General features: G+C 37.2%; 1 protein-coding gene and 1 long non-coding RNA gene across 8 annotated transcripts in view; one reads left to right on the top strand and one right to left on the bottom strand.

Annotated features, from left to right (window-relative positions):
- The window catches only part of mki67 (marker of proliferation Ki-67), a 49,577-nt gene extending 26,263 nt beyond the window's left edge, over positions 1 to 23,314 (bottom strand). The window contains exons 1-9 of the mRNA XM_051922265.1: positions 22,984 to 23,314; positions 22,572 to 22,687; positions 22,002 to 22,083; positions 21,803 to 21,918; positions 21,427 to 21,490; positions 20,779 to 20,839; positions 7,253 to 8,927; positions 5,934 to 6,748; positions 4,586 to 4,848 (exon numbers count right to left, since the gene is read on the bottom strand). Coding sequence (XP_051778225.1) covers positions 4,586 to 4,848; positions 5,934 to 6,748; positions 7,253 to 8,927; positions 20,779 to 20,839; positions 21,427 to 21,490; positions 21,803 to 21,918; positions 22,002 to 22,083; positions 22,572 to 22,663 — 3,168 coding nt within the window. The 5' untranslated portion in view covers positions 22,664 to 22,687; positions 22,984 to 23,314. The remainder of the gene's footprint in view (positions 1 to 4,585; positions 4,849 to 5,933; positions 6,749 to 7,252; positions 8,928 to 20,778; positions 20,840 to 21,426; positions 21,491 to 21,802; positions 21,919 to 22,001; positions 22,084 to 22,571; positions 22,688 to 22,983) is intronic.
- LOC127526550 (uncharacterized) lies at positions 5,936 to 7,705 on the top strand. Of its 7 annotated transcripts, XR_007934045.1 has the most exons (5): positions 5,936 to 6,077; positions 6,222 to 6,365; positions 6,654 to 6,797; positions 7,086 to 7,199; positions 7,560 to 7,705. It is a non-coding gene; the product is annotated as an uncharacterized LOC127526550 (long non-coding RNA). The 7 variants fall into 7 exon arrangements; XR_007934044.1 differs by lacking the exon at positions 6,222 to 6,365; XR_007934040.1 differs by lacking the exons at positions 6,222 to 6,365; positions 6,654 to 6,797 and adding an exon at positions 6,510 to 6,653.
- Positions 23,315 to 26,325: the final 3,011 nt, after the last annotated feature.

The following is a 26,325-nucleotide window of genomic DNA, read 5'->3' as shown; positions in this document are numbered from 1 at the left end:
ATTACCATCAACTGCAATGCACTTAAGGCACAAGTTCAATGTCCATCAAGTAAGTTACGTTTCCCACAATAAAAGCACTAATTTGTCATGAGAAATTGTGTTCTCTAGTTAAGCATTTTATAAATTATCATGTTCTTGTGTTTAAAATTGGGACTACAGTGAATTGAGCCAAACACGAAAATGAAACTGTTAAACTTACTGAATGTGTGTGCTTTGAAACAGCAGAGGTTTTGAATTCAGAAAACATGACTTCTGGGTTTAGGGCATGTTTCTGAAAACACTTTTTTCTTCCTCTAAAAAACAAAAAAACAAAAAAAAAAAAAAAAGCTCTTCCATATTTACTTTTATCACTTTGCAATTGTGGCTTTGCAGCTTACTCACTAAACTAAGCCCTGCATGCATAGTTGGTATACCCACATCAGGGCTCGCAAAATTTCGAAATCCCTGGTAGCCCTTCGGGCAGGCACTCTTCAGTTTTTGGTAGCCCAAAATAAATTTAAGTAGCCCGAATAAAAAAGATTTCTAATGTATAATATTGTAAAGGAAACAAAACATCAATCAAAAAATTGTTAAAACTGTATAAAAATTACAATCATCAACTCAAATATTTGGTTCTAATTGAACAGCAATTTCTATGAACTTGTAAGAACTGTGTAGAACATGAATCAGTCTGTGTCAGATTCTGAATCTGAAATTTCCTCTGAAGTCACGGATGAGAACAATGCCACTCGACGTTGAGGGCATAGCATCTCCATCAGCTTTCTCTTCCTGTGCATCGGCCTCCATTTCACTGCTCTTTGTTCTTGTCGGGGTTTTATGATCCAGGTGTCTTGAACCTTTTCAAGAAAACATCCAGAAACGAATTGACTTGTCAGGGCAAAAAGATTCAACTGTTTCCCCATTAATGGAGAGTTGCATGCAGTCATTCAGTGTTTCAGGGTGTAGAGAGGTACGATGTGTTGTCTTCACTCGGTTCATGCAAGAAAATCCTCTCTCACAGATGGCTGTTGATGGACTAAGTGCCAGCATTAATTTCACCAGCAACAAGATATGAGAGAGGTGTTCTGGATTCTCAGAGAGGAGATCTCTGTACTAGCAATCATCTACCTTGCTACCCCGGTGTTCTGCAAGCCACATTTTTAAATCTTCCTCATCTAGCAAACTGGCAAAATGTATGACAAGATAATCCACCTCTTCATCCCCATAATTTGCCAGCTCTTCTCTGGGGTAGGGAAGAGTGGAAGGGTCAAAAATCCTGAAACAAGAGAGGCTTTTCATGCAGATTTTTAAATCTGTTGTCCATGTACTTGACTGTGTTGTCAATAATCTTCTGAATCTCTGCACCAAAGGTGTCTTTGTCTGTGCCCTCACCTCTTCTAGCAGGTCGCTGACTTTTTGTGAGCCGAGTTCCACAGTAGCAAATGCTACCATCCTCGTTCGCTGTGAACTTTTTGTCCAAGGTTTTCTGGTATTCTCCTGGTTTTGTTTTTAGGCTGAGTAAGCGTGATGTTTAGGTTATCATGCTGAAAATCAGTACAGCACTTGGATAAGATGGTACTGTAGTCCAACATGAAATGCAGGAAGCGAACAAATTTCTCAGTCTTCATCTCCTGCACCACCCCCTTAGCCTTGGCTGCATCCTCGGACTTGACATCACTTCCTCCTTCCATGTTCTCCATGTGAACAACAGTGGGAGTGTAATTTTTTTCTACAGCCTTCAGACATCTCAGCGAGCTTAGAAGCCACCGTGTGCTCTTCAGGCCACTGAAATGTGCCAGTTTCTCATTTAGCAGTTCACTTATTTCTGTCAGTTCTCTTTGCTTCTTTGGGGAATAGTAGTACATCTTAAAGATGGTTTTCAGTGTATCTTCAAATTTTACCAGGTACTCACAACCTTTCACACTATCCAGCACGGCTAGCTCTAATTTGTGTGCCACACAGTGGATTGTTATGATGTGGGGTATCCTCTGTTTCAGTCTCCCAGCTACTCCTGTTTTCTCACCCATCATCACTGCAGCACCATCAAAATTTGCACACACTACTTTCTTTTTCCATGCGTCTTCTCTGATACCCATGGTGTTCACTGCTTCATCAATAGCCTCTAAAATACCTGCAGCCTTTACACTCTTGACTGGCTAACATTTGATCATGTATGTGGATATGTCACCATTATCTCTCACATACCTGACATGAACCAACTCCTGTTCTATTATACCAGTGTCTGTACTGCCATCTGCAAGAATGGATAAGAACCTGCTTTCTTGAATTTCTTTTTCTATCTGGTCTCTTGAAGTTTGTGCTATTGATCCAATAAACTCTCTGCAAGCATGGTCATTGAGGTAAGTGGAACCAAGATCTAGGCCATTTGCTTTTTGAAGTTTGCAAAGACTGCTAAATTTTGCCAATGGTAGTTCACTCTTTGCAACATAGTACGCTGTTCTAAACAGCCTTTTTAGGACTTCTTGTTGTGCTTGGTTTATTTTTAGTATGTTTTTTACAATTGGTGTTTGTTCTGGGAAAGGTGCTGCAGACTGAGCACCAATGCATTTCTTGTGATGCAGAGATTTCTCATGGGTTTTCATGGGGTTTTTCCTAAAATTACTGGTCCCAGTAACAAAGACGGTTGTTGATTCAGAAATCGAGGGAAACTCACGACACACCCGGCAGAACATTGTTATTTAGCTTGTCATATTCCAGCCACAGAAATTCTTTTGTCCATGAAACCAAAAAGCTGCGCTTTTTGCCTCATAGTCTGATTTGTCATAACTTTTCCGCTTTGTGGTAGGCTTTTCTTTGGCTGTCCCTTCTTCATCCTGACCTGTCTTATTTGGCTCAGCAGAACTAAAATGCCTGCGTAAATCCATCTATTTTTACACACGCACACACATAACGGTCAGCGATTTTTTAAATTCTCTGCGCAATGAACCTCTATCACATGTTTAAGCTTGCTGCGGGAGATTTCACTTGTCACGTTTGAATAGTAAGCTAATGAGTGATAAGACGATGTCAGAGGAATTGGTGCGCAATTAATCCGTCACTGACCAAGCAATACTGCCGCTCTCTATACACAGTTCGCGCGATTGCAAAGTGAAAGTAAAAAACAAGCGCGAATTCAAACGTGATTTCAATATTTCACATATTGACAATGGCTCATCGATGCCCGAAAATGACACAATTACCCAGCTACATTTGCGAAAGAATGCAAAAGCATTGACATATATTTTTCCTTCCTATGATAGCCCGACGGGCAGGGATGAGATAGATTTTGGTAGCCCGACTGGAAGACACAATAGCCCCGGGACGTCGGGCTAGCAATTTTGCGAGCCTTGCACATCTGAAAAACTAGTCATCAATGCAACACTGATCTGTTACCCTGCTTGGTTTCAGTACACCTATTTTTACATAAATACATAATTTCAGCATACAGAAATAAGAAAATGTTAACTGACATACCAGGCAGAAATATTTTCCTATGTAACCGTAACAGTCTGAGCAAAGTAAATGAAGGAGCTCAACAAAGTTAATGGTTTTACTAAAATGTGCTGTGTTAGTGAACAGAAAATGCATTCCATGTTTAGTAATAGTCAACAGATGGTTAATGGATGCCGCACTAGACTAATAAAAGGATTTACAGTACTAACTGAAGCATCTGTAAATAGGTTTAACTAATGGACTTTCATAAGGAAATAAATAACATATTGCCTTTTTGAAGCAAGCCTACCTAAACTGAACAACTGGTGACATTCCCCTTTGCCTGTAACTAGAAAAATGCCCTCAATCCCACTAAAGATGGACAAATAATCAAAGGCCCCGTGAAGTATTGCAAGATAGCTTTGAGTATCCTTCAGCTATCTGTATATGATGCATTTACAAATCAAGTTTCTTTAGAACAATATCTCCTCAATTATGGTTACTGTGAAGGGAGACATTAGTTATAGTATGGCTGCAACTCTACAGGAATATGTGCCCAGGGAGCAAGTATATTTTGCTGAATACAACAGGTTGCACGGATATTGCCTGTGTAACTGTGGGTTTGAGCCTGCTGAACCTGTAATGGTTTGGTGCCTTGTACAACATGGTTTCCTGCCATATGAACAGTGCTACAGAGGCTTGCTCATCTAACCTGCAAACCTAAATAAGGTTAAGCTGGTTTAAGATTTTGTTATTTGTATTTTAATTTGACACTCAAAACCTCTCCTACATGAAGTCACTTTATTTTGTTGCAAATACACAACTTACTTTACATTTTATTCTTGAAACAGCTCAGAGTAATACTTTATAGCAGAATACTTACTTAAACATACAGTATATTAACTAATTTACCAAAAGTTCTTATTACATAGTGGTTCAAAATGAAATGATTGCAATGAAAGCTAATACATTGTTAGTAAAATGGTATACTTAAGCCTATCTTCAAGGCGAATGAAAAAACTCACTATCCGAACAGTTCCAACAAGCTCTGTGTTCCACTTTTATCATAATTATCTACTTACCCCAAACACACTCCTGCAAAAACACTTTCAAAAAGGTGGGATTGCGTTTAGTTACTTAAAAGCTATCATGATCAAAAAGCAGTAAAATATACCTTCATCATAGAAGAGCCAACCACAGAAATTGAATATCTGCTAGGTTTAGTAATGGTCTTCTTCTTCTTCTTCATCACTGATAAACTCAGTCTAAGTGGGGCAGCACCTTTTTTCAGTGGCGAATTTGGTGGTAAACGTCTGTCAAATATTTCTGGACTTAAATGTCCACCAAAAGAAACTCTCTTCCTCTTTGTAGGAGGCTCTGATAACTTCGCAAAATGCTCTCCACTCCTCCGCTTTCGTGTTGAGATTTGATTAGAAGCTATAAAAAAAAAAAAAAAGGTTTCAGGAGAGGAAAACTTTAAATGTTCCAAGTTGTATTTTGGCAAGTTTCCAAAAAATTAATATGTAATGTTGTATATTGTCCTTACAAAAACAGCCAGTTACACAAAAGACCCTATTAACACAATAGCTGATGACAGTGTTTCAAATATGGGCATTCTTATATTGCCCTATTATTAAATCAGTTCTAGGAGTTAACTTGGTAGAAAGTAGGCTACAGACACATAGATTTAATGAAACTTGTAGAAGCAGAAAATGGAACACACATTTCAGTTGCATATATTAGTTCCTGAACCTTTCAAAAACTGAATTCTGCTTTACACAATTTAAAAAAAAAAAAAAAAAAGTAGTTTTCCAAAAGGAAATGTGGCCATTAATGGATAATGTAAATGTTTAAAATCAGCACTTTTAACTTTCTCATATACGAAGGACAGGGAAATTACTGTAATCGTCAAAAGATTTAATGTCAGGATTGATGAATCTCAACGTTTTAGACCTCCCTGCATCTTAAAATACTAATTTTGGAATTATGTTTGTGTGTAAACACAATAACTTAGTACACTTTCACTTCGGTCAACCAAAATTTACATACAAGTATTAGGTACAAAACAGATTTCTAACAACTTTTGGGCTATTTCCATTAACTGGAGGTGGTAATTTACCTATTATCCATGCAGATGCAGAGTCAGATTTATTCAACTTTACTATTGTAATATTTGTACAATATATTAATTTGATTTGATATTGATGGTTCTTTAATGCACATACTGTAATATAATCATTGACTTGCGCTTTACTCCTCAAATCCCCATATCCGAGTATACAAGAAAGTCTAGGGGAGACCACTCAGTTTTTTTTTCTTATATATATATATATATATATATATATATATATATATATATATATATATAAAGTTATCGGAGAGGTTCTTAGTAGAAATCAGAACTAGGTAACAAAATAGCAAGGTTAGTCTTGAAATGTCTACAATTATATGACAAAATAAGAGTTTTTCTGTTACAAGTATTAAATAGGTTTGTATTTGTAGTGCTACTAAAAAGGACTTACTAGGAGAAGGCACTGTATCATTTTCTCCAGTAATCTCTCCAGCTTCCAGCATCATCCCTCTGGTCACACTGCTCACAGATCTCTTACGTGGTGAGATTTCCTCTTCACTTTTGGGGGATTTAGTGGTAGTAGCAGGATGACCAGGTCTCCTTGGTGTTGACACAACTGCCTCGGTTTCACTTTCAGGCGATTTAATTGCAGCTGCAGGACTGTTGGATCTCCTTGGTCTTGACATATCTAACCCCGTTTCACTTTTGGGGGATTTAGTGGCAGTAGCAGGACGCCCAGGTCTCCTTGGTGTTGACACAACTGCCTCCGTTTCACTTTCAGGCGATTTAATTGCAGCTGCAGGACTGTTGGATCTCCTTGGTGTTGACACAACTAACCCCGTTTCACTTTTGGGGGATTTAGTGGCAGTAGCAGGACGCCCAGGTCTCCTTGGTGTTGACACAACTGCCTCCGTTTCACTTTCAGGCGATTTAATTGCAGCTGCAGGACTGTTGGATCTCCTTGGTGTTGACACAACTAACCCCGTTTCACTTTTGGGGGATTTAGTGGCAGTAGCAGGACGCCCAGGTCTCCTTGGTGTTGACACAACTGCATCCGTTTCACTTTCAGGCGATTTAATTGCAGCTGCAGGACTGTTGGATCTCCTTGGTGTTGACACAACTAACCCCGTTTCACTTTTGGGGGATTTAGTGGCAGTAGCAGGACGCCCAGGTCTCCTTGGTGTTGACACAACTGCATCCGTTTCACTTTCAGGAGATTTAATTGCAGCTGCAGGACTGTTGGATCTCCTTGGTGTTGACACAACTAACCCCATTTCACTTTTGGGGGATTTAGTGGCAGTAGCAGGACGCCCAGGTCTCCTTGGTGTTGACACAACTGCCTCAGTTTCACTTTCAAGCGATTTAATTGCAGCTGTAGGACTGTTGGATCTCCTTGGTGTGGCCACAACTGCCTTAGTTTCACTTTTGGGGGATTTAGTGGCAGTAGCAGGACTGTTGGATCTCTTTGGTGTTGACAAAACTACCCCCGTTTCATTTTTGGGGGATTTAGTGGCAGCAGCAGGACAGCCAGGTCTCCTTGGTGTTGACAAAACTACCCCCGTTTCATTTTTGGGGGATTTAGTGGCAGCAGCAGGACAGCCAGGTCTCCTTGGTGTTGACAAAACTGCCTCCGTTTCACTTTCAGGCGATTTAATTGCAGATGCAGGACTGTTGGGTCTCATTGGTGTTGAGGAAACGGCCTTAGTTTCACTTTTAGGTGATTTAGTGGCAGCAGCTGGACGGCCAGGTCTCCTTGGCGTTGAGGAAACTGCCTTAGTTTCACTTTTAGGGGACTGAATGGCTGCAGCAGGACTGTTGGATCTCTTTGGTGTTGACAAAACTACCCCTGTTTCACTTTTGGGGGATTTAGTGGCAACTGCAGGACGGCCTGGTCTCCTTGGTGTTGACACAACTGCCTCCGTTTCACTTTCAGGCGATTTAATTGCAGCTGCAGGACTGTTGGATCTCCTTGGTGTTGACAAAACCTTCCTAGTTTCACTTTTAGGGGACTGAATGGCTGCTACAGAACTGTTGGCTCTCCTTGGTGTTGAGGAAACAGCCTCCATTTCACTTTTAGGTGATTTAGTGGAAGCTGCAGGACGGCCTGGTCTCCTTGGTGTTGGTAAAACAGCCTCTGTTTCACTTTCAGGGGATTTAATGGCAGCAGCTAGACTGCTGGATCTCCTCGGTGTTGACAAAACTTTCTTAGTTTCACTTTTAGGGGACTGAATGGCTGGTGTAGGACTGTTTGTATGGCTTGTTGCTGGTAGCTGCAGAAGAGCTTTCTGAGGTAATTGCTTTACCTTTGCAGGGGATGCTGACCTAGTTCTGAGACTAGGAGAGATAGAATCCTGCTTGGGAGAATTTACTTGGGATGCTACTATTTCAGCTTTAAAGCTCCTTCTGGTTTTTACATTGCATGATTCATGATTTTGTTCACTTATTGAATCTGAAACCTCAGTCAAATGTGAATCCTGAATTGCTTGTAAAACTTCACTTGCACTTAGAGATCTTCTGTGTATAACCTGTGAGCTTCGCCTAGTCTTATTATTGTCACCTCTTATAGATGCACGGCTTTGATAGCTTTCAGAAAGGTTCTTTCTCCCATCCTCTTGTTTCAAGAGTAATTCCTGGGTACTGGTTGTGCTCTCAGCTACGCCATTGTTTGTAGACAGCACTTCATTACTCAGGACATCTATACAAGACAAGCTGGAAGATTTCAGTGACTTTCTGCCACGACCCTTACTTGAGGATTTAGGGGTTCCAAGTGAAGGGGTTTCTTTTGAAACAAGGGGCTCTGAAACAGAAGAATCAGATACTACAAAATTAGATAAACTTGAAGATGTCCCTGAACGCCAACATGTTTTAGGAGTTTCAAGTACTTCACTCTCCTTGCCATTGTCAGGTACTTGATTTTCACGATCTGCATTAGGAACTAAATGCTGTATTATGTTACTTTTTCTTCTGGTATTTGGTGTTTCTGCTTTAACTTCTTGAGGGTCTATACTCCAGGATTCTGCCAGTCTTTTGTCAGAACCCAAGGAATTACAGCTGCTTCTTTGACTCCTTCTGCCAGAGACTACTTTTTCCAATGAAATATCATTAGCTTTCAATGACAAACATGGATTTTCCTGCTTATTCTCCAATATCTCCATTTCCAAGACTTTACTTTGCAATATTTTCTGAGATTTACGCTTTGGTGACTGGACCAGCAAACTGGCACTGTCTGAAACATTTCTAGGTGGCTTACCATCAGTTAAATGGATGTTACTTTTGTCATTAGCCTCAATCTGATTTTTAAGCATTTTATAAAGTTGACTAAATGGAGATGATCCATCCAATATCTTCTGCTTATGTGCTTCAACTGCCAAATTAGCTGGTGTGGCGTTAGGGTTTTCAGACTCATTCTTTTGCTCCACTTCATCATTCAATTCATCAGCTGTACCTGTTGAAATCCCCAAATTAAACCACACAGATTAAAAATGCATGAAATATTTACAACAAACTGGAAATGAAAAGTTGTTAAAAAAAAAGAGTATTACTTTGGGCATGGTTTTCCCATTAGTAAATAGAAATAAAGGAAAAAAGCATTAAAAAAAAAAACAAAAAAAAAAACAGCATTTCCGAACATTTTATTGAATCATTCTATGGAGGTTCACAGAGATGGGGTGTTAAATGATTAAAAATTTACAACTTTGCATTCATTTTTTGGGTTGACTGTGGACCAAAAACAACTTATTTTACCTCCCCTGCTCTGTTAACTTAATTCAGAAATGGCAGCATCATACGTTTTAGCATATGCGAGATCCCCTGAACAAATAAAATATTTGAATTTAAAAAAAAACAAACAAAAAAAAAAAAAACACAAAGCTTTTCTTGCATAATTTCTGATCATATACTCTGAAATCAACCACAATCCTTACTGAAAAGTTCTTCAAATATTGATTGAATACAGATTTTCAGTTTACCTTTTCTGTGCTGCTTTTAAAAAAAGTTTTTAATCACATTGTAGAGACCTCATTACTCAAAAAAAAAACAAAAAAGGTGAAATCCACTCTTCATGTGTTATAGTATTGGATTGTGCTAAAATTTTGACTTTGATCACAATACCAGCTTTCAGACCACAGCACCATTATTTTCATGGTACCAAAGCAAATAATGACTAATGTCAACATCACCCACAGCACCCCAAAAGTTGCTCAATAATGCACCTGACTGATGAACCACACAAAGTGCACATCAACTATTGCATCTCATAATCCCACGTCTCCCTGAAGCTATGGTTCTACTTTGAACACTCCAGGTGTGCCAAAACCAGCCATTCTCCCATGTTGAAAAGCTTGGGAATGGGGTGGGGCTTTCAGGAGTGGTTTGTCCACCTCCTACTCTACACTATCTTGGTACAAGGAGCAGTCTTCCTTTGAATTCTCTAATGCATGATCTCTTAAACGTTTTAATATGGGTCACAAGACGACGACTACCATCAGTTAACATTTTTTCCCCCATTTCAAGCAGACTTCTAACATGAAAAAGAGTATTGTTACAATAAATTGGGAAGCAAATGTATTATTAAAACATTACCCTATCTATTTTCTAAAACCAACTTTACCCATAGTAGGGTTGCAGGAGAGCCAAAGTCTATTTCTAGCTTAGGGTGAAAGGCAGGAACAACACTTACACAATGCGCCATTACATCACACGGTGAACACAGAGATTTAAGCCTTTTTAACATCACCAATCAACCTAACCTGCATGTCTTTGAACTGTGGAAGGAAACTAGAGTACCTGGAGGAAACAAATATGCACATGGGGAGAACATGCAAAACACCATACAGGGAGCACCTGAGGCTTGAACGTAAAAGAATTACTTAAAACGGGAATAGATTCCTCAGATACTTCACTACCATTGGAAATATGTAGTGACCACTGAAAATGCGTTGTGCATACAACAATGCTATAGTACACCATGTGAATTTCCCATTGGGATTAATAAAGTATCTATCTATCTATCTACTATACACCACTTTCACCCAATTCACTCAGCCTTTATAACATCCTGAAAAATCATGTTCTTCAGTCCCACCAGTTATCTATTATAAAAAGAAATCCTGTCCAGGAAAGCAAAAAGCAAGTCTATGATACGTGATCATCTCGGAAGATATTTTAAAGACCCACAAGACAAAAGACACACCCTACTTACAATCTATCAAATAGGACAATAGGCAGCAAAACATTCAGTCTTGTGAAGGATTTGAGCATACACAGATTCAGGGCTCTCAGCGTATATAAAGAGTATAAAGACAGTACGTTATAAATTAAATGTCGACATCTAAGCGAAGAAGAAAGCAGCGCTGAGAAAAGAGACAAATGCGTTGGAAAGAATAAAAGAGCAAAAAAGAATAATCGAGGTGCAAATTCAGAAAATAAGTAATTATCAGCCCGGAACAAATGGAATTGGAAAAAAAAAAGCACGTCCAATCCGGCTCAGAATTAAAAGACAATGAGTAAAAGACAAAGTAGAACTTCATAAAGACGTTTACAAACGTTGGCGCTAAACACATGCAGAGCAGGTTAGAGACTATGAAACCAGGGAAATTAGAAAGGCTCAAAAAAACAGCGCTATAAACATGTGGAGAAAGTTAAAGGATATGAAAGTAGGAAAATTAGGAAATATAAAAAAAGTAAGTAAAGATCACAGTAGCGCAAAACAAACTGCCTCATTTAACTATGCACCAGTCTAACTTTGGTTTTGCACAATAATTACTACACTATTGCACCTTAACACTTAAATCTACTTTATTCACATAATTTTACTTATTTATTATGTTCTACTATACTGTTATCTTTCAATCTATGACTTTTTGTTAATCTAACCGCTATTCTTCTAACTTTGCACAGTTTTGGATAAGCGGAGCAGGACACATTTCACTGCGTGTTGTCCTGTGTAACTATGCATGTGACAAATGAATCTTGAGAATTTCAAAAACGGAGTTTACCGCACATGCATTTACTGTTTACTTTGTTAATGTATATATATATTGATCTGTGTGCTTATTTAAAAAGCTAAATTTACCCCAGGAGTCAAAAACGTTCTGTCTAGCCCTTGTACAAAAACCTAGACAAAAGCTGGTGTATCACCTTGGTAACCCCATGTACTTTTGGAACTGTGAGAGGAAAACAGCATGACTTTACAGACAGGAGTCCAATGCAGAACTCTACTTACTTTTTTTACTTTGTTATTTTTTTTTTTTAACTGCTGATGGTCTAGATCGTTGTGTGTGCTGAAATTCCAAACAGAGAAACCTATCCTGACCTCATTAATAATAATAATAATTCATTACATTTATATAGCGCTTTTCTCAGTACTCAAAGCGCTATCGACACAGGGAGGAACCGGGAAGCAAACCCACAGTCTCCTTACTGCAAAGCAGCAGCACTACCACTGCGCCACCTGTGAGGATTAAAAAGATTCAGCATATTGGGACTCACAAGATTACAAATATTTTTACAGAAGTTCTGAAATAAAAGTGAAACTAATGAAATAGCAACAATTCAAAGAAAGAAAAAAAATCTTAAAAGTGTGTATCCGGAAAACCAGACACGGGGGTTGGCGAGCGAAGCCCCCTAGTTTTCAATATTTTAACGACATTCATTTTATTCTAGCATTTATGCCAGTACCCATTCTCTCCCCCAATTATGCATGTCTTTGCTGGTGATCTTCAAAGACTAAACGTTTAATAAGCATTAAAATTTAAGATAGGGGATACTTGTAGTTTCGCTTTATAGAAACGAAAGCACTACATGAACTGTCAATGGTGCAGTTTAAAATACTGCAGTACAACAATAAACAGCACATGAATGGCAGGTGGCATATCATTCGACACAGAATTCACATGTGGATGAACTCAATGTTATAATAAATGTGGTGACCCACCGCAGACATTTCTATAACATGGCTTGTAATTTAAGGAACACTAGGGGGTTGGTTTTGTTCCCCATGGGATCCACTGTGCATTGGACAGAAGAAAACAAGGTCTTTCAAATCTACTGTTTACGTCCAATACTGAAATTAGAAAAATGTTACTGTACCATTTGCGCTTTACTTTTTTTTTTTTTTTAAATATATAAATACCGATAAAACGCACAACCCTAATGTGTTTTCACCATAAAATACAACACAAAAATTTGATTTTTGGTAACATTACCTATGATATCTGTCTAGTTCACCACAAAAAATGATCTTTTGATTCAGTCTTGTTAAAGAAATATGGGGACTGGTAAGTCAGCAAATATTGGTTATTGGTAGACACTAATATTTAAAACCATGATACGCAACATACAATTTTCATTAAGTTTGCTGCAAATTAAAATTTGTAATTTTAGCCTTAAACTAAGAAAACAGAGTTTAGCTTTTTTTTTTTTTTTATATAAAAAAAGTCAAGCTGTTGGATGAAGAGAAGATCTCATAGACTCTCTGCCATTTTGTATTCTTTGCAAGAACCTGAAGTACAGAACTCAAAAACTGATGAGATGCTCAAGAGTTTGCTACAAGTGACCCAAGTTAATGCTCTTATCATTTGATAGCACAAAGGACATAGAAGCACCAGGATGACTATAAAAATGGATGTATTTTAGGTTGACAGAACTGCATATAGTCTTACAGACACAATTAGCAGTGCTGCTGAAGCAGCATACTTAAAATTACAAAAAAAAACAAGTTAGAAAATACTAAATCTGTATGGTTTAATAATGACTTTGGTTTCATAAATTCCATCAGTTTATTAGAAGGACAACTAAAATTTAACCAAAACAAATGGCATGGGAGGAAATGCAATGTTTAAGGCCGGACAACCTGAGTAACTACACATACAAAGCCTGGTGGACTACTAGATGTTTAGGATATTTGGTCAACACGGTATTTTCCTAATGAAAAACAATTTGATAAAGACAAAAGATCCAATTCTTTGGCTTGAATGTTGCTTTTAAAAGAGAGCTGCTAACAGCACATAAACTATGGAGGATAATCCAAAGTATCACTGAATGCTGAGAGGAGACAGTATCACAACCAAGTCATAGAATGCACCATGCTGTATGCAGACAGCACCCAGAAACCAGATATTAAAAAGCGGCCTATTGCTTTCAGACAAAACTAATTTTAGATTGAAAAGGTGAAAAATTGCAGTAAGCCTGGAAGATTTAACAAAAGCGGATACAGTGCTAAGTCATTTCATGAAATGTGCATGGCAACAAAAATGGACACTGATGCAGCAGGTAATTCAATCAAAATAGCTTGTTACCACTCAGAAAATGCCCTAATATATTCAACAACTTGTTGATCACATGTGATTACTTAATTAGAGCAACTGAGACAATAACAGGCCAACAAAGCTATCCACTTAATTATTCCAAAATAACATCTTGTCTAGCTTTCAGGTTCCCTAAAGTCCGAGTGTCTATCACACTACTTGGTAACTTATTCAATGTGCTTATAGTTTTCTGCGTGAAGAAAAAGGTCCTAACGTTTGTTTGAAATTTACCCTTAAGTTTCCAACTGTGACCCTGTGCATTTGTTAAACTCATTTTAAAGTAACAGTGTTGATCCACTGTACTGTACTAATTCCCTTCATAATTTTAAATACATAAGCATGTCGCCCCTAATCTCCTTTTGCTAACAATGAAAATGTTTAGCTCTTTTAATCTTTCCTCAAAACTCATTCCCTGTAGCCATGGAATCTCTTTCCTCTTCTCTGGACTTTTTCTGCTATGTCTTTTTGTAGCCTGGAGACCAAAACAGTACAGCAGATGAAGTCTTATCAGTGTGTTATAAAGCTTGAGCATAACCACCTTGGACTTGAACTCTACACATTGTGCTGTATAACCTAACATTCTGTTAGCCTTAACAGCTTCTAAGTTGATTGCGACAAGTCCACTACAACTCCTAAATCTTTCTCATAAGGTGTACTTTCAATTTTCAGAGGTCTCAATGTGAATTCAAATGTAACATTTTTACTTCCATCTTATTTATATTCCAAATCAAATCATTTATATAAATTTAAACATTGCACAGGCTCTACCACTGACACTCGATTCTGAAAAAGGTTCCACCATAACCCTCTGCTTCTTGTGTTTGAGCCAATTTTGCACCCATCCACACACCACATCCTGAACAACCACTTTTAGTTTGATGCCTAATCTGTCATGATACCTCAAATAATGCTTTCTGAAAGTCAAGACAAATATAAGCACCACTTTATTTGGATAGTTTTGTTGCTTCCTTGTAGGAATCCAGAATGTTTGCACAACATCTCCCTTCCTTGTCTGAACACTTGAGAAACTCTTAATCTTGCCACTTGTTGCTCAATCTTATTCTTAATTCCTTCCATTAATTTATCTATGATGCATGCTAAGCTTTCTGGCTTATACTATACTTGGATCTTCCTGTTCACCTTTTTCATATTTGCCATTTTCTAGACCTTTGGAATTTCCCTAGTACTAACTTCCTTAAGTACTGAAGGATAAACATCTGGTGAAGGTGAGGTTAGATTTCAGCCTCTCTAAGCAGTACTTTTCCTCCTCGACTGTTCTTTTACTACTAAATTACTGAATCTCCTCTCCAACTGCCTTTGAACTTCTCTAATATCAATCTCTATGGTCTCTCTCATACGCCCTAAAATTCATATTGGAATTATTAGTTTTATATACCCTAAAACAGGTGTTTTTTTTTTTTTTTTTAACAGTTTATCTCCTTACCTACCCACAATTTCCTAACAATTCCTATTTCTGGGATGTACCCATCTTGCATTAAATGTAAAACGTTTCTAGACCTCAGCTGTTTCTACACTGAAAAGATTATCGCTTTTAGTCTTTAGTAGGAAAATTCTGAACAGATGCAGCAAAGTTAAATGCAACAGTTTTAGTCTTTGCAACCAAACTGCCAAAACACTAAAAAATTGTATTCTATTATGGTCACTTCACCCTAGCGGTTCAATCACCTCTACAACCTGAACTTTATCCCAATTTTAACAAAATACTAAATCTGGACAGGCTTCCTCCTGCATTAATGCTTTAAAATACTGTGTTAAAAAACAGACACTGATTAAATCTAAACAAGGTTTGCCCAGTTAATATTGGGTTAAAATCCACCAGGATTCTAACATCACCCTGTAAACTTACCTTTTTAATATGAAAAAGATGCACATTGAAATTACTGTCTGCCTTGGAGTGTCTATTGCACACTCCTTAAATAAGGACTCTTTCCCAGCTGCATTTCAGATGTCCCCACTAACATGTGGCTCATCACCCAACTGAAGACTTGCATTTAAATTATGCTTGACCTAAACAACAACTCCCCCACATCCCTTTCTGTTCTGTCTATCCTTCCTAAAAATGTAACCATCTGTTGGTCATCCGTATCCTTATTTAACTGGGTTTCTGTTATTGCTAAAATAATTATACTCTGCTACATAAAACTACAACTTTTTTTATATAAATACTTATAGCATCAAGGCAAGCCATTTTAAAGTGTTATTTTTCTTTTGCAGTTAATCCTTGGGCTACAATTTATGTTACTATGTATATATGCCTGCAGTGGGTTGGCACCCTGCCCAGGATTGGTTCCTGCCTTGTGCTCTGTGTTGGCTGGGATTGGCTCCAGCAGACCCCCCGTGACCCTGTGTTTGGATTCAGCAGGTTGGAAAATGGATGTATATATGCCTTTACACTCATTTTCATCCCTTCATGTATAAATCTAAACCTTGACTGTTCTACACACTGCCTCACCCCCCCCTCCTTAATTTCAACAATACTCAACTTAAATTACCTGCTCCTAAGCATAATAAATTGGATTTGACTGTAGGGCTGCAATGATTAGTCGACGTAATCGACATTGACTACAAAAAAATCAATTGGCGCCAATTTTTTTTATTGCCGACATGTGAAACAGAACCTTCAACAGAGGCTCCAGTCACAAAGAAGCAGATTGGTTTTTGTAACTGCAATGCACTACATGTATCGTTTGTCAAGAATGCATACAGTTCTACCAACAAAGAAGAATGTCTGAGGAGAAGAAGAATGTAGAGGAAAATAAACGTGGTTGCAATGGCGAGTCGCATAGAGGAGGGGGAAGGAGATGGAAAAAAAAAGTTGAATGCAGATTATGCAAAGCAGAGCTTTCTTTTCACGGCAGCACCACCGCAATGCATGAGCATCTGAAACGCAAGCATCCTGGAGCGGTGATGCTGCCGTCTCTTGAGAGTTAAGTTTTAGTGAGTAAAGTTAACGCATGACACTAACGATGTTTGTACTGTAATGTGCATATCAAGGTTTCAACAATGATAGTTAACCCCCAAGTATGTGTCGGTTGAAAGGTTAATGCACCCTTGGACGCCAAATACTTTTTAGCTGCTCTTTTTAAGTAAACATCACAATTCACAAAGAATATGTGAAATTTTAATGGAAGACGTATTTCTTTTCATGCAAAGAGCATCACAAGTATTGCAACATTGATTTTACACACTGCAAATGAACTGTAAAAACTATAAAAAAAAAAAAAAAAAAAAAAAAAAAACTACTGCAACAATCTATTATATGTTCAAGGTGCAACTGAAGTCATTGGTGAAATTCAGTAAATCACCGAGCCAACTACGCTTGAACTGGCTGCACGCAAACACACAAAGGGAAGCGCTGATGCTTGCAGGCTCGTCTAGTGCAGCGGCAGAATCCCAGAGACAGTGGGGCTGCAGTTCTGCTGGGGCCGGCAGTGGTCGTGAGCTGGCTGCTCAACGAATATATGACTTTGACTAATCACCTCCGGCGTGAGCTGGCAAACTGGTCTGAAGCAAATATAGCCGGTTGCAGGGTTTGATGAATATACATCGCCGAATATACTCGGCTCCGGCGTGCTGGGAAATTGCACTAGAAACAACTTTAACCAGTTACAGCGGTTTAAGGGTTAAGTGAATATAATTTCAGTTATGTTTGCTAACGTATTTGGAGCTATAGTAAACGAGTGAATAGGAGTAGCTGAACCGTCCTAGTTTTTTTTCTTCTTCATATAATATTTGAGTTCATATGAATAGCAAAGCATCTCTAACTAATGTTAGGTAACTTCTGTTTTGGAGTATATCAGTAATTAGCTTGTTACATATTTTAGTCCATTATTTTTTTATTTTGACATAATATAGTACATGATGTGATAAACAACACTACTTTTCCTTCAGAGTGTGATGATTAAAACATCTTTGTCTGCAACATCATTCTTGTGTATTCCTGCTACCTCTACTCCCTCTGACCGTCTCTTCTCAGCAGCTGGGAACATTGTCTCAAAGAAGAGAGCCAGCCTCACACCAGAGCATTTCGAAATGCTCACGTTCCTGCACTGCAATCAGGAATATATGAACTGAATCTTTTATTAACTGTACATCGTTTTATTTTTTTTGAATTGGAGCTTTATTTAAACATTTGGACTTTAAGACACACCAGTGGCAATTTTTGGTTAAATTAAATGCATTTTTTTTTGTTTAAAGACTATGTGCACTTTAGTTTGTATTGTTTAACGTATTTTTTTTCTTTATTGTGATGGTCACACTAATATAAAACATCTGATTATTTTCAAATTCATATGTTTCAGTGGTTGTTATTTTAATTTGATTGTTTATTAACTTTAATCATGTTAATGCAGAGACATCAGGGTGACATTCACAGGTGGACAGACGTGAGCAGATGAGGTAAGACATGCACTGGAGCCCAGGACTAGATGTGCAACCACAGGTCGCAGTAATCAAAATAGTCAGGCACGAAATAATCGTGACTAATTGAAGAAAAAAATAAATAATAAAATTGAATGATTAGTCTACCAAAATAATCATCAGTTGCAGCCCTATTGGACTGCAGAATTAACAACCTGCCCTCATGTATGTCATTTCCAACATGGGTGACAACTGAATCCAGTTGAGTGAGCTAAACTAATTAGTAACTTCAGTAAATATCTACCAAGGGGGAACCGCTTAAATCCATAATATGACGTGGTACTTCTAATATTGTGATTGATAGCAATTTTAAAATCAACTTTTTTTTTACAATCATTCTAACATTCCCAAATACTGCTGCTTGTGCTGTACCATGTCCCATCCTGCAGCAAAATCCAAGTTTCCACAACTACTTTCTAAGTACATTTGTTTACCAAAGTCAATTGTGATTTCTTTATCATCATACCACAATAAAAGACTTGAGTGATAGCAAGTTTGGAATTTTTCAGCACTTGTCTAGAAAGGCTGTCAGATCAAGTGTTGCCATTCAAATAATTTGTATTTATTTTAAAAATGTGTTATTCAAAGGAAAAGCTGACATTCAACTGTAAAAGAATGGTTATCGGTTTTGCCTGCACTAATTTTGGCATCAAGATTCTCCAGACACATATTAAGCTGCAGTATTTTACTGATCTGTTTTTATACAGCAGCTTTTCTAAACTGTTCTCTTGTGCCCTAAAAATATCATTTTGCCCAATTTACTCTTAAACAAGAGATCTTTGGCTGTTACTTAATACTAACTTTTTCTGAGTAAACACTTATTTTGCAAGATAACATTTGGTACTTCCATATAATCGCTGTTTAAGTGAAACAGCATATATCTCCCTATATAGTGATTTTCTGTAGTGAACAGGATCCTACATATGTATAGAACCTTTTTTCTCTTTACAAATGCAACATACAGGCATTTAAAAAGTTCGGTAAGAAGCACACACACACACACACACACACACACACACACACACACAAAAAAAGAAAAGCCAGTACTGGGAAGAGAACACCTTTCACTTTAAAATGATGATATACAGTATATCTCAGCGATTACACCAAAGAGCCTACCAAAATAACCATTTTTAACAATGCAGATGAAGCATACATCAATATATACAAGTGCAAAACACATAGATCCCTGCAATGAAACTTGCTAACACTTTGCAACTGCATCTTCATTTCTGATAAACATTCTTAACAAAAAAAAGAACACTCACTTTATAACTAGTGTCACTTGGAAGTTAAAAGCACATTTTCTTACTCAATACTGAAAAAGGTACAAATAATGCTGTCTCATAGTCCCCCACTGTACTGTCACAGAATATTTGCAAATTTCATGTTAATTTTTAAATAGTACCATTAAGATGTCTTTCAAAGTAAACAGGATTACAAATCAGAACCAAATGAAAAAATGATCAGCACTGAAAATAAGTTAGACACCAGCGAGACCTCAAAAATATGCCTGACAAACATTAAGTACCGTAAAGTGAAAATAAATAAGTTTTAGCTGACATTTCACAAAACCGGGACAATATAAGGAAAGTAGGGAGTCTGACAGAATGTGGCCTCCTATCACTAAATGAAAAGTTTCACTTCTGGCAGAATTATCAAGCCTGCCGTAAAGCATTATGAATTTCCATCTTGAACCACCTAAACATAGATGCTAGGAAGGTGAAACTATGATGCCACCTTGCAAAAAGCTGATAAATGTTTTAGATTTGTGTTGTCAACAACACAAGAAGTAAAGTCTCTATAATCCTTGTCTTGGATACACAAGGAGATGCTAACAAACTACAAATTTCCAATTTAAAGAGTATCAGAATCTGAACTTCAGTGCTTTTTAAATTCAAGCTTTTGCTTAACAGACCAAGTAGCAAGATGTATAGCATGTGGCTGTTACTCCGGTGTCACTAGTGCCAAATTCAATTGGAGATTTTTTAATATGTACGACAAACATCCCCAATTTTAATCACATCAGTATGTTTGAAACATTACTGAATTTAAAGAACATTTAAATGATTGAAAACGACAGAGAGGCTAGTATAACAGCCCTACTAAGAGGTGGAAGTTAAACACCGTACTATTTAATACTTATAAGTGTGGACATATCATACTAGTAACATTATTTTTTTTTTTTTAGAATTGTCCAAGTAAAATATGAATAACAGTTCTTCTTAACATGTTTAGTACCTACGAATAACTGAATGAAAATTAAAGTACCAAAATAAATAAGTAGCAGTAGCACTAAAGAAATAAACCAATCATAACATTTTCATAATCAACAGTTTGCCAATTTACAAATAGAACAAACAAATCTCCAAGTCTGCACTAACAGTTTTAGGACACGATTGTTTCTTATTCCACATATTTCAAATACCCAAATTGTGATATCATGCATGTTTTTATATAAAGTGTAAGTGTACAGACTTTACATTAAGGCATAAAAATGTAAAGATATCATATGAAAACTCAGACTCCTCACACATTTATCAAACCCACCTGAAATCAAAGCTGTAAATTCACTCTTGTTTTCAGATAAATGGCCAACAGTTTCCTTCACCTGCTGAAGAATAAACACCTGTTAATTTATACAGCATTCACAAAAGCATTCAGGTCAACAAAGTAAGATGTTTCTAATGGAATCTTCACCATTGCCTTTATTTCAATTTAATAGCCTTTAAAACATTAAGAACTTTTTCTGCAATGTACACTTAAAAGCACACAAATTTACATTTTCTTTACAAATTGAATGTATGAAAACTTTTGGCAACAGTCGAACTACAAAATTAGCCAAAAAAGTACATTTACAGAATTTGATGATGCAAAACTTCTCTATCCCTTTACTCAACACATAAAAAAGGTATCATATAAAATGAAACTTTTTAAATTAATAAATATGCTACTTAAAGCAGGTTTTTATATTCAAAAACAAAGAGACAGCACTTCAAAATAAGACGGCAAATCTTTGTTAAAAGTACAGTTTCTTTTAAAAGTATAGTAACAATGCTTTTAAATACACCACTCTATGATCTTGACAATCTGGTGTACAATAAAGCTATCAAAATAAGCCTTGGCAATCACAATTTACTTGTTGGCAATAACTGCCAACGATGAACACTCAGTTATTTAGACTACTTTTTTCATTACCTGTAAAGTTTTGTTTCCTGCAGTTGATCTTCTCTTCCTAGGAGTAGCATTGGGATATTCAAACCTAAAATCACAAGCAATAGTAAATGTAACTAAATAAGATGAAATAAAGGATATCCTAGAAATTGTCAAGAACATACTGTAAATACTAAGGGATGTTCAACTGTGTACTGACAATTAAAGAAACAGCAATCCATCTGCTAAGGAGAATGAAAACGAGTAAATTACAAACATCTACAGGTACACATGTTCATACTCAGTTTAGGGGGTCAGTGTGAACTTCATGCTGAATCTAATGACGTCGATTTACACAGTATGCATTCATTTAATATTGACAGTAACCATCACATATAATAAAAATGCATAATGAAATTACCTGAAAGAACGATCAATAATAGTTATTATATCTCCGTGCTTCAATTGTTTAGGTTCTGGTACAATATTTCCATTCACACAAGTTGGATTAACCAAGCTCAGGTTAGTTAAAATTACCTAAAAGAAAACATGAATAAAGCAATGTACACCTACAAACAACATAACTATTTTAAATTAGATTTACATAAAACATGACTTACTGCCTTATTTTCATTAATTTCCAGTTTACAGTGTTCTTTAGAAACATGGGGTAGTTGAATGCGAATATCACAATCTGGTTTCCTGTACGTAACAGACAATGCAGGTTAACATATTTCATATGCCAGTTATTTATTGTTTTGCTTTGCATATTTAAAATAATTTATTTTCAAAAGAGATGAACAGAAAAGCAGCATCTTAAAATTAAGAACTGTAACTACCTACCACTAGACCATATATTTAATGCTGTCTAAATACACTTTTATAAAAATAAAAACTGGGAACCATTTATATAATGGCTTTTAACCTTAAAAAAAAAAAAAAGTCAGATTCAGACAGTGCTGCAGTTAAACTTATATGCTGAAACTGAGCTGAAGGATGCAATTTATCCAAGGCATAAACAGAAGACTAATATGAATACATCTGAAACAAACATGGCTGAAACTCGGGGTTTTTACCAAAGGTGGAATGATCCACGATCACCGTGCAGAAGTTTTACGCCTATCTAATGCACATTAAATACAATCATCGTGTATCGTTTAAGAAAAACGAACGGTTAAATTGTCACTGACCTTCCAAACATGCATAAAGGCATCGTTAGCGGGAATTCTGTCCCATCACTTCCATTTCTCTTTATAATTACAATTTTCCCATGCACCGTCATCTTGGTCAGTTAAAATCAGCTTACCTGTTGAAAACATGGAACGTCTGACTACGGAAATTACAGTATTAATAAAGTACACATTTTAACCAGAACGAACCTGTATATTATAAGCATATATAAACACATATACCGCAAAACTATTAAGAAACAGTTCTTACATGTCTTAAAATAAGCCGCAGTAGCACGTTACTACTACTTGCGGTCTCCGCAAAGCAGACTAAGAAGCAAATTGTGGCGGGCGATATGAACAAATGCCATGCAATATCGTAACATTTTCATGCATAAACGTTATACTTCAGACAAACGGCAGATACACATACCTGTTTATCGTAAAATACAACACGAGATATCAAAATCCATATAAACTCAGAAAATCACACTGTCCTAAAAAAACAAGGTGATGTAAAAAAAACCAAAAAACTAGGAATTAAACCATTGCCGCATTACACGAAACAGTTCATTGAGTCGGGCTCAACGTCTCAAAGCGCGGCCAACCCTGTGCGTAGCCGTTTCACTATCTGACGTACATAATATATCACTCCGCGGCTCAAGACCAACACTTCCATGTGATAACAGCTACCAAGCCCCAAAGGCAATCTTCACATCTTGGAGCTGAGAGTAATATTAATGTGCATTTCTGAGTTGCGCTCTTTCCATTGTTATTATCTCCAAAAGTATTTTTCCTCTAAGAACTATTTAGTGCCGGAAATCATTAGGAGTGAAGCGCCGGATAGCGCTACTCGGAAAATAATTTGAAAAATTGCGCGAAGAATTCCTATTGGGTGACTCAGTCATGCGCGCACACCGCTGAAGGTTTAAGGCGGTTCTTAGACTGTAATGGGCAGAATAACTCACCAATAATACGAATGAAATGTTCGCTTTAACCAATGATTTAAAACAAACAAAGCTGACGACACTACAAGGAAGAGTGAGAGAAAAGGAGAAAACGCGGGTGACCTTACTGCTGTGAATATGTTTATGTGAGCCTGGATTATAAAATAAAAAGCAATGAAGGTCACGGATGCTTCACAGTTTTGTGCGTACGGAAATCACAAAGAGAAAGAATTACAGTTCACGATTAGCATTGACTTAGTTTAAGAAGCGCATGGCCGTATTTGTACTAGTAGATAGATAGATACTTTATTAATCCCAAAGGGAAATTAGTAATCAGTTTGAATCATTTAAGGTGATGATGGCGAAATATTATTTGTTTTGCCCTCCGAATAAACACGTTAAATAATTATGAGAAAAAGTTGGAAAGATTTATGTGGCTAGTAGGCATTAAAGCGCCGGCGTGGACCAAGCGCAACGAACAAGATGCGGTGTATACTTTAAAATATTAAACGAACTGATCACGATATTGGATTATTGAGGGTCTTCTGGAGACTCCTGTTTTGTTTGTAAAATTGAAACCACTCCAGAACATGCATAAAGTCGACCTAGAAAATAGAAAGTGACTTGTATTAATGGCCTTTGCTTTTCTGTTAACATTACTATTTTTATATGTTTTTAACGTCGTCGTAGTAATAATAATAAAAAAGTAGTGTTTTTTAAGACAAATGCCGAGCGTTTTTCACAGCTCATATGTCGAACTTATTTCAAATCCTTAATACGTATATGTAAAAGTAATTTGATTTCTGTGTACAAGAGCAGCGGACACTTATATCAAGTCGCAAAATATTGTAAGTAAAATTAACAAAGTTTTAAATAATAAAAAAACTCAATTGAGCAAATATGTTTTCTATAGGTTAAAACGATACAAACAGGAATATTACGTGTTAAGTGTATTATAAAGATAAAGGTGCTAAATAGTAAGTAATAAATATGCACATTGGGTATAACATGAATTAATGAATTTACGTCTCTCACGGAGGCGACACCACCTGGCTACACTTTCCTCACACAGCCTTGTAGCTCAAGACAAGGCAGAGGACTTGCAGTAATTGTTAGAATGGAATTAAACATCAAAAGAATCCCAATTGATTGTCCATTGTCTTTCGAGTGTCTGGCTCTTAAACTAATAATGGAATCAGGTCCTGTCTTACTCATTGTTCTTTATCCATCCATCCATTTTCCAACCCGCTGAATCCGAACACAGGGGTCTGCTGGAGCCAATCCCAGCCAACACAGGGCACAAGGCAGGGAACCAATCCTGGGCAGGGTGCCAACCCACCGCAGCATTGTTCTTTATCGTCCTCCAAAATACAATGCATCCTTCATATCTGATCTGACTGAACTATTAACCCACTTAAGTTCCTTTTCCCAGAGAGTCATTCTTCTTGGTGATTTCAACATCCATATTGACATCCTCACATCTAAACTGAGAAATGAATTCCTATCCTTACTGGACTGTTTTGACTTGTCACAACATGTTGATAATAGAAAGTGGCCATGACAAACCAAGGGTTTTGTTCTCTGTAGTTAAATTACTTCAACCTACATCTTCTACTGAAGTCTGTGAGAAATTCCTCCACTTTTTCCGTAACAAAATTAAAGATCTAAATAATTCAACTAACATAAATACATCATCTGTTTATATCTTTCCCTGTTTTCCCACTCCATCCTTCTCTAAGTTCTCACCAGTCATATCTGCTTTTGTTAATGACCTGCTTTGTAAGATGAGGCCAGCTACTTGTGTACTGGACCCCATCCCCACCACACTTCTTAAATCCTGCCTTCATGCCATAATCCCGACTATTACAACAATAATAAACTCATCCCTTGACACTGGCTTTGTGCCACTCACTTTTAAAACCGCTTCTTTAAACCCAATGTTAAAAAAGTCTGGTCTTGATGCTGACAATCTTAACAATTTTCGGCCTATTTCCCACTTACCTTTTCTGTCAAAAGTTCTTGAGCGTGTTGTAGCTTCCCAACTCACCAACTACTTAACTTCTAATAATTTGATGGAACCCTTTCAGTCTGGTTTCAAAGCACAGCACAGCTGTGAAACTGCTCTGCTACGGGTAACCAGTGATTTGCTTATGGCAGCAGACTGGACAAACCAGCATATTAATTCTGTTAGACCTCAATGCAGCATTTGATACTGTCAGACATGACATTCTACTGTCCAGAATGGAGAACATGCTGGGTATCTCTGGCACTGCCCTCCAGTGGTTCAAGTCCTATCTGACTGATAGGCAAGAGTTTGTTAATCTTGGCAAGAGCAGATCCAGCTCAGCGCCAGTCAAACAAGGAGCTCCTCAGGGCTCGGCCCTCTTCTCTTCTGTATTTACATGCTTCCCCTTGTTATTATTTGTAGCTATGGACTGGGTTATCATTTTTATGCAGATGACACTCAACTCTATTTCAGTGTTAACAGTGGAACTTCATCAGAGCTTTCTCAGCTCACAACTTGCCTCAGTGAAATTAAAACCTGGATGGAGCAGAACTCTTTAAAATTAAATTGCAACAAAACTGAACTCCTGCAAATTGGGACTAAAGTGCAACTAAATAAAATGAGCTCCTTCCCAGTCAATCTTGGCGGTGATCTCATCAGACCTGCCTCTACTGCAAAGAATCTTAGTGTCATTTTGATTCCTCCCTTTCTTATTCCACCCACATAAATCACATTAAAAAAACTTTCACCTCCGTAACATATCACATGTTCGTCTCCTTCCTCTCCTTTTCTAACACTGAGAATCTTATCCCTGCTTTTATCA

This window comes from Erpetoichthys calabaricus, chromosome 2, assembly GCF_900747795.2.
Source record: "Erpetoichthys calabaricus chromosome 2, fErpCal1.3, whole genome shotgun sequence".
In the NCBI taxonomy this organism is placed as follows: Eukaryota; Metazoa; Chordata; class Cladistia; order Polypteriformes; family Polypteridae; genus Erpetoichthys; species Erpetoichthys calabaricus.
This window is presented reverse-complemented; position numbering and strand designations above follow the sequence as displayed.